Source organism: Narcine bancroftii, chromosome 2, assembly GCF_036971445.1.
Source record: "Narcine bancroftii isolate sNarBan1 chromosome 2, sNarBan1.hap1, whole genome shotgun sequence".
Taxonomy (NCBI): domain Eukaryota; kingdom Metazoa; phylum Chordata; class Chondrichthyes; order Torpediniformes; family Narcinidae; genus Narcine; species Narcine bancroftii.
The window spans coordinates 369,604,881-369,613,401 of NC_091470.1; the positions used below are offsets into that span (position 1 = coordinate 369,604,881).

Genomic DNA, 8,521 nt, shown 5'->3' on the forward strand with positions numbered 1-8,521 from the left:
CCCCCCTCATTGTTCTGAACTCCAAGGAGTCCAGTCCAAGAGCTGTCGAACATTCCTCAAATGCTGATCCCTTCTCCAGGGTAGGTGTATAAAACTAGGAGGCACGGGTTTAAGGTGAGAGGGGTACAATTTAAAGGGAAGCTTTTCCAACACAGAGGATGGTGGGTCCTTAGAACGAGTTGCCAGCTGAGGTGGTAGAAGTGAGGGCTGTTACAAGGTTAAAATGGCAGGTACTTTAGGGATACAATCCAGCACAGGGTGGGTGTTGGGCAAAAGGCCTGTTTCTGTGCCCCATGATGAGCTGGTGCTCTTTTCCCATTCATTACCCAGTACATTTCCCCTCTTGCCCTGCCGTGTATGTTATAGTCAGGGCCTTGGTGAAATAACTTGCAGAACTACTTCTGGTTGGAGAGCTCAGAACTGTGGGGTCATGGGCTGAGGAGGTAGTGGCTGTTGCCAGGAGATGGCAAACAAAACTACATACAGACAAATGCAAGCATAAAACACATTTTAACCCCGACACTAAATTTTAGATTAAATTTAAATTTAGACATGTGGCCCTTTCGGCCCATGGGCCCAATTGACCTGCAACCCCTGGTAACTTTTTGAAGGGTGGGAAGAAGTCAGTCCCTGTGGGGGAGGAGACATGGGGAGAAGGTACAAACTTCCTTACAGACAGCGTGGGATTCGAACCCAGGTCGCTGGGGCTGAAAGAGCTGTTGTACTTGGCATATCTTGTGGCTTCAGCAATCAAGAATTTCAGTGTTTTGGTACACTGTACTTGTGTATATGTCAGTAAACTCACGCTGAACTGCTAAAGGGGGGGGGTGAACCTGTGGAATTAATTGCTACAGATGGCTGTGGAGGTCAAGTCATTGGGTAGATCTGAAGGAGAGATTTTTGATTAGTCAAAGGTTATGGGGAGAAGGCAGGAGAATGGAGTTGAGAGGGAAAATTACATCAGGCATGGGTTTGTACAGTGGAGGAGATTCTGGTCTAATTCTGCTCCTACGTCATACGGTCTACGAACACTCCTTCAGCCCTAGACCGCGGAACAGATGGTGGAAACGCGTGGAACTTCAGTGCTCCTGATTGTTTGTTCTGTTGCCAGGTCCTTCGCAGGGCGCTCCCGGCCAATACACCAGCTACCCACAGGGTCAGGGGCAGCAGTATGGAGGATACCGACCACCTCAGCCGGGACCGCCCCAGCAGCAGCAGCGACCCTATGGGTATGACCAGGTATGAGATGTGTACGCCTTCCACAAACCACTCCCACGTTACGCAGCCAAATCAAGGGCTAAATCTAAGTTTGTCACATTATACCTCGAACAGTGACGAGGGTTCTTCTCCAAACAGTCTTGCAGGCTAACTTGATGCAGCCATGTAAAGAGCACAATTTACAGAGGGTGGGGTTACATTGAAAAGGAAGATGAAGCAAGGGCAGCACGAGAGCACTGTGGTGGGGTTCATTCATGAGCCTGATGGCTGTGAGGAAGAAATGACCTTTGATCCAGTTGGTGTAATATTTCACACACTTGAGCCTTCTTCCTGATGGGAGGAGGGAGAAGAGAGTGTGTCTGGGGGGGGGGGGGAGAGGGAGGGTGGTGATGTGACAGGTCCTTCAGTGCGTCGGCTGCCTTTCCCGTGCTGCGGGAGATGTAGGCGGAGTCTGCGGAGGGAAAGGAAGTTTGTGTGATGTTCTGATCTGTGTCTACCAGCTTCTCCTGACCTTGCGGGGAGTAGCTCCCGTCCCACGCAGTGAAGTAGCCTGTAGGTCGCGGAACACGAAAGTCTGCAGACACCGAGATTATAGTAAAAACGCAGAAGTGCTAGAGGAACTCAACAGGTCTCACAGCGTCCACAGGAGGTAAAGATAAGTAACTGACGATTCGGGTCTGACCCCATCCTCAAGAATGAAGAAGAGCTCAGGCCCGAAACGTCAGTAATGTATCGTTATCTCTGTAGATACTGTTGACCACTCTTGGAGTATTGGGTGCAGTTCTGTTTGCCAGTCTTTGAGAAGTATGATGTTGTGCTGGGAGAGAGTGCAGAGGAAGAGGCCTGGATTGGTTAGTGGATACATGAGATGAGATGTAATCCTTGGAGAGGAGGGGGATGGGTGACCTGATGGAAGTATCGACGATCGTGACAGGCCGATATCATCTTCCTCAGATAACCAAGGGGCCATCGCTGCTTTGTGAGAAGAAGGAAATGAAAGCTTTATTTTAAAACTCCAACTTGCTGCCAGAGGAGGTGGCAGGAGTCAGACCAATGCGTACTTTGAAGAGACCATGGGAAGGGGGAGGTGGTTTTGCTGAATATCTTCAGCGACAAGGTCCTCCCAGCGGCCAATCACTTCAGTTTGATGCCCCATTGCCACATAACATTTTTTAACTCAAAATTCCAGATTCAATTTACTCTCATAGTAATAAAAAACAACGTCCCATTACATTAAATTCTTTTTTCACAGCACTAAGGCCGACAGATTCGCCACTGACAGGAATTGCCAAGTGCCTCTTACAGTCAGAGAGAGAAGGAAAAGAGAGTCCCCCCTCCCCTCCCCAGAGTCACCGAACATCCGCGGATTCGCCACCAGCTTCCACAGCCACGCAGAGTCCAGTCCAAACCATCGGTGACCCGGGCTCCTGATCCGAACTTCTGACACGGTCAGGAACCCTTCAGCACCCTCAGCACCTTCTCTCGTCCTGTTTCCCATATCTGGTGCCCCTCTGGCCAGCTCAAGCCAGTCTCCAGCGGCCCGCAACCCGGCATGAATCTCCCGACAGCGGTCTCCAGCAGCCCACTGAATTTACTGGTGCTTTGGCTGCAGAGCCCCCTCACTGGTCCGCCGCCATGGTCTCCATCCCTGCGGGTCGTGTCCTCCGCTCTCCCTCTCAGACGATGTGGGATCTTCCCGACCTCTGGCGCCCTGCCCCAGCCCTCCACTTCCCCGGAGTCTGCAGCCCCTAGTGTCTGCAGCCAATTAATAGGCGCGACCATCTCGGGCGCAGACCCGTGGTCACGGGATTTACACTAAAACCACCATCGGCTCTCAATGAGCCGTTCAAAGCCCTTGCGGACTTGACAGCAGTCGAATGGGCGGCTGGACCCCACGGGAACGCAGCATCTCCGCTCCCTCGCTCCTCGCGGGTCCACACCAGCCTTCTGTAAGTGAACCTGCATTAACAAATTCAGCTCATTCCACACTCCCACCAGCCCCTGCTTCTTTCTTTAGACAGCACGGTAACAGGCCCTATTGGCCCACGAGTCCAGGCTGCTCAACTACACACAATTAGCCTGCAATCCCGGTATGTTTTTATTTAAATGGTGGGAGGAAACCAGAGCTCTGAGGAAACCCACGCAGACACAGGGAGAATGTACAGACTTCTTACAGACAGCGTGGTATTTGAACTGGGTCCTGATCGCTGGCACCAAAATGGCGTCGCACTAACCGCTACACTAACCATGCCACCCTTTCACACCTCCTATAAGCAGTGGTTTTCAAACATTTTCCACCCATTCACATCCCACCTTCAGCAATCCCTTGATGGTGGTCGAGAGGAAGCCATGATTTTAGAATATTGCTGAGAATGAGATGGAGTGATAACCGTGTAAGCAAACGTACAGGTGATAAAAGTGAGGCATGGGGAAAGCACAAAGGAAGGGAAGATTAAAGAGACGGGAAGGAATCATTTAGTCAAAGGTCTGAAATTTCACAGGTAAATGATATAGACCGGCTAAATGAGGGGGCAAGGGTCTGTCAGATGGAATACAAGGTTGGAAAATTCACTTTGGAAGGAAATGTGGAAGATGGGAGTGCTGGTGCGTGAATCCCGAAAGATTGGTTTGCAGGTACAGTGGGCTATCAGGAAGGAAAATGTTGGCCTTCATTGATGAAGGTTAAGTGAGGGAGCAAGGGTCCAGCAGATGGAGTGCAAGGTTGGTGATTATGGGGTGATCCAGTTTGGAAGGGAAAGTAGTAGATCAGATTTTCATTTAAAGGGTGAAAAATTGCAGCAGGAGGTTGTGCAGGTGGCATCTGGGAGTTTTTGTGCATATATTGTAAACATGGTTTGCAGGTGCCATGGGTCATCAAGAAGGCAAATGGAATGTTGACCTTCATCGCTGGAGGGATTGAGTTGAGGAGCAGGAAGGTTCTGCTGTAACTCTACAAGGTCCTGGTGAGGCCACATCTGGAGAATCGCGTACAGTTCTGGTCTCCTTACTTGAGGAAGGATGTCCTGGCTTTGGAGGTGGTGCAGAGGAGGTTCACGGGGTTAATTCCAGAAGAGAAGGGGTTGCCCTATGAGGAGAGATGGAGTCATCTGGGACTGTACTCGCTGGAATTTAGAAGAATGAGAGGGGATCATATAAAATTATATAAGATAGAGGTAGATACATTGTTTTCATTGACCAGAACTTGGGGACAGGTTCAAGATTAAGGGTAGGTGATTGAGGACAGAGATGAGGAGGACCTGCTTTGCCAAGAGGGTGGTGAATTTGCCCATTGAAGCAGTGGAGGCCACCTCAGTAAATATATTTACTGATATAAGGTTGGATAGATTTTTACATGGAAGTGAATTCAGGGATATGGGGAAAAGGCAGGTGGGTGGAGATGAGTCCATCATCAGATGGAACATGATCACATTGAATGGCGGAGTAGGCTCGACGGGCCGAATGGCCGACTCCTGCTCCAATTTCTGATGTAATTCATTCTTTTACTTCAGTGAGTGTGGACTAATGAACCTCGCCCCAATTTCTGAGAGTAACAAAGCAATGTTACGGGACGTGTGCTCAAGTTCAAGTTGGAGTGATAGGTTTTGGTTCCAGGTCTAATACTTGGGCGGACTTTTCTCTCTGCAGAACCTACAGTGAACCAGCCGCTGAGCTCAGAAAAGGAATTTCTCGGAAGATCACTGCTCCTGCCTGGATGTACCAGTCACGGATAACTCCACAACCAACCCTTTTCAATATGTTTCAGAGATGGTGAGGAGAATTGGAATGGCTGCCTACAGAGAAGAATTGGATTTTCCCCAGCTCGGTTACCCAGAGGAACCAGGACCCCCGTTGCTCCCCCACACCTGTGCTGTTTCCCATAGTTATTTGGCGGGCTCTGCCACTGCGGAACTCGGGCGTTGCATCGTCAGGGGTGTTTTGGATAACTTGAGGAACGTTAGTCAGAATTCCCACCCACCCCAGCTCCTGCGTTCACTCACAGAGTGGCAGGAGTGTGGGAAAGCCAGTTCTCCTGTGCGGTTGCCCCGACCCTCTCTGGTGCCCAACCAGAACTCCCGTCCTGGAGAGTTCTGGCACCGCTGGTGCGATGCTTGGTCTGGGCGCAGGACTGCTGGATTTTCGTCCCTGTTCACAAGGCGCCGCTATCCTCCCGTCAGCCTCACCCTCCTCTAGGCCGCACCGGGATTGCGTCCGAGGAGCTTAGACATCAAGAGATACGGAACTTTGGTAAAGTAGGTGGGACCCATAGCAGTTCCAGAGATGACAAACTCTAATGTTAAGGGTCCAGCTGCAAGTGATAGAGGATTTCTGACAAGATTTACTAAGTATTATTGGCAAAGATTTCAAGGGTCATTTTCAATATCAAACCAAGTGACTTCCATGCCTTAGGGAGAGTGTTCTTAGTTGTATTTTCCATTATTTATATCAAAGGATTTTTTTTAAATCTCAATGTTGCTTTTAAAAACCCTTTCTGCTTTTCACAATTCAGGGAATTTTTTTTTATTAAGACATCTAATCCCTAAACCTTCAATGCTAGCCAAATGTCTGACATGGTGAGGGAAAGGGGGATGCAGCTCGTTAGATGCACTGAAGGCCGCATTGCGACTCTTGCTGCCATTCCACTCCTTGCTGCTGGTCCGGGCCGGGTGGCTGACCTCTGCCTGCCAGGTTCCGCTCGGCTGGCACGCGTTATCCTGCGCAGTAGTAATGTGGCGTTTTGTTGTTGGAATTGCGAGAGGTGGCTGCCAAACTGGATGTGCAAGGTGTGCCATTTTGTGCTTGTGGGGATCACTTTAACCCGAGGCGAAGAAACCGGACTTGGTCTGGCTGAGATTCCGCAAACCAGCTGAGCTCAGAACTTGCTCTGGTTCGTCACCCGTTAACTCCTCCAAATCAGTTTTCAATTCTTTAGTGATGGTGATTTTCCCCTCTCCATTCTCTTCTCTCTTTGTCCCAGAATGTGATCGATCACTAACAAATCCGGGATTTAACCCCTTCCCACGATTGCCTTGGTCAGAGTGGTTCTCCTAATTGGAGTGAAACACGAGCATCTGGAGGCTCTGTGATTGCAGTAAATACACAAAAAATGCTGGAGAAACTCAGCAGGTCTCACAGCATCCACAGGAGGTTAAGATGGATGTATAACCAACATTTCGAGCCTGAGCCCTTCGGCAAGTTCTGACACGAAGCGTTGGTTATATATCTTTGCCTGTTAAGGGCACTGTAAGGCCTCCCGAGGACAGTGCGGGGCCTCCCGCGGACAGTGCGGGGCCTCCCGCGGACGGTGCGGGGCCTCCCGCGGACGGTGCGGGGCCTCCCGCGGACGGTGCGGGGCCTCCCGCGGACGGTGCGGGGCCTCCCGCGGACAGTGCGGGGCCTCCCGCGGACAGTGCGGGGCCTCCCGCGGACAGTGCGGGGCCTCCCGCGGACAGTGCGGGGCCTCCCGAGGACACTGTGAGACCTGCTGGGTTCCTCCACCACTTTAGTGTACTTACTCCAAATTGGAAGGTAGTTTTGGGCCATGATTTGTCCTCCCACTTAAAGCATCGATAAATTAGATGTAAACTTGTAACTTCTGAGCCTTGCCCCAATCTCACTTGTGGGTCACCGAGGCCCTGAGCATGCAGTGAACACAACTGTTGATCACACCAGTTGGATTTCAATAGCGCAGTGTGCTTCACTCCACAGGCCCCTTCTGGAGCCTGGAGATGTCCACTGCAGTGGAGACTTCAAACAGATATTCTAAAAACATCTTCAGAGCGTTGAACTTTTGGTGTGGTGGTTAGTGTAACGCCTTTCCAGTGCCAGCGATCGGGACTGGGGTTCGAATCCCGCACTGTCTGTAAAGGAGTTTGTACGTTCTTCCCGAGTTTGGATGGGTTGTCCCCAGGGGGCTCCATTCAAAACATTGTGGGGGTTGTAGATTAATTGGGTGTGAATTGGGCAACACAGACTTGTGGGCCAAAATGGCCTGCTGCCCTGCTGTATGTCTAAATTTACATTTTAAAAAATTTAAATTCAGTCCTGCCCTGCACGTCTCCCATGATTAAAGTTTATATGCAGCTGGTTGGGGATAGGGGGGGGGGGGGGGTGGGGGGGATGATACGAATCCCCAACGCGGACATGTCAAGCAAGTGTGCATTAGTCCCATGTCCTTTGTAGAGTGTGGGTGCCAATTGTACCCTCGTTAACCTACGGGCAGGGGCAGCAAGGGGATCATAGAACCATCAAGCATTACAGCAGAGAAACAGCCCCCTTCAGCCCTTCTAGTCTGTGCTGAACCACTTTTTCTGCCTAGTTCCACTGACCTGCATCCAGACCATATCTCTCCCATCCATGTACCTGTCCAAATTCTTCTTAAATGCTCAAATTGAGCCCCCATTCACCACCTCAGCTGGCAGCTCGTTCCACACCCCCACCAATCTCTGTGTGAAGAAATTCCCCTTAAACTTTTCCCCTTTCACTCCTAACCTATGTCTCTTAGTTTGTATCTCACTGACCCTCAGTGGAAAAGGCTGATCTACACTTACTGTGTCTGTCCCCCTTGTAATTTTAAATGCCTCCATTAAATCTCCCCTCATTCTTCTATGCTCCAGGGAATAAAGTCCTAACCCGTTTAACCTTTCCCTGTAACTCAGTCCCTGAAGTCCGGGCAACGTCCTCGTTCAAGCGTGGAGGGCAGTTTGTTGATCTAGAAACATTAACAAGTCCACTTTGACCATCATGCACTTGTCTAGGTTAATTCCATTTCTTTCTCCCAAATTCCCATCAATTATCCTCTCACCAGCCCCTCCCCCAACATTCAGTGTAATTTACAGTGGCTAATTACCTGCATGTCCATGAATCATGGGGCAAAACTCACATGGTCACAGGGAATACATTCAAGCTCCACGCCAACAGCGCCCAAGGTCAGGATCGAACCAAGGTTGAGAGGCAGTGCCACAGAGCTGACTCTAGATCCATGGAGCAAATCCTCAGAGCCCCTTTGGGTTTTTCTCCTCTGCCTCGAAGACAGGGTGAGCAAGAAATGGGACAGATGCCCGTTTAAAACAAAGATGCAGAGCAATTTCTTCAACCAGAGAGCGGTGAACCTCTGGAATTTGCTACCACAGGTGGCTGTGGGGGCCAGGTCATTGGGTCTGTTTAAGGCAGAGATTGATGGGGATCTGAATAGGATGTCAAAGGCTATGGGGAGAAGTGGGGCTGAGTGGGAGAATGGATCAGCTCTCGATAGGATGGTGTATTTTAAAATTCTTTTTAGTTTTAGATGCAGAGCACGGTTACA

General features: G+C 50.2%; 1 protein-coding gene across 3 annotated transcripts in view; it reads left to right on the forward strand.

Moving 5' to 3' along the window:
* The window catches only part of ss18 (SS18 subunit of BAF chromatin remodeling complex), an 81,587-nt gene extending 74,283 nt beyond the window's left edge, over positions 1-7,304 (forward strand). For all 3 annotated transcript variants that reach the window (XM_069922584.1, XM_069922582.1, XM_069922583.1), the window contains 2 exons: positions 1,112-1,239; positions 4,864-7,304. In XM_069922584.1, coding sequence (XP_069778685.1) covers positions 1,112-1,239; positions 4,864-4,875 — 140 coding nt within the window. In that variant the 3' untranslated portion in view covers positions 4,876-7,304. The remainder of the gene's footprint in view (positions 1-1,111; positions 1,240-4,863) is intronic.
* Positions 7,305-8,521: the final 1,217 nt, after the last annotated feature.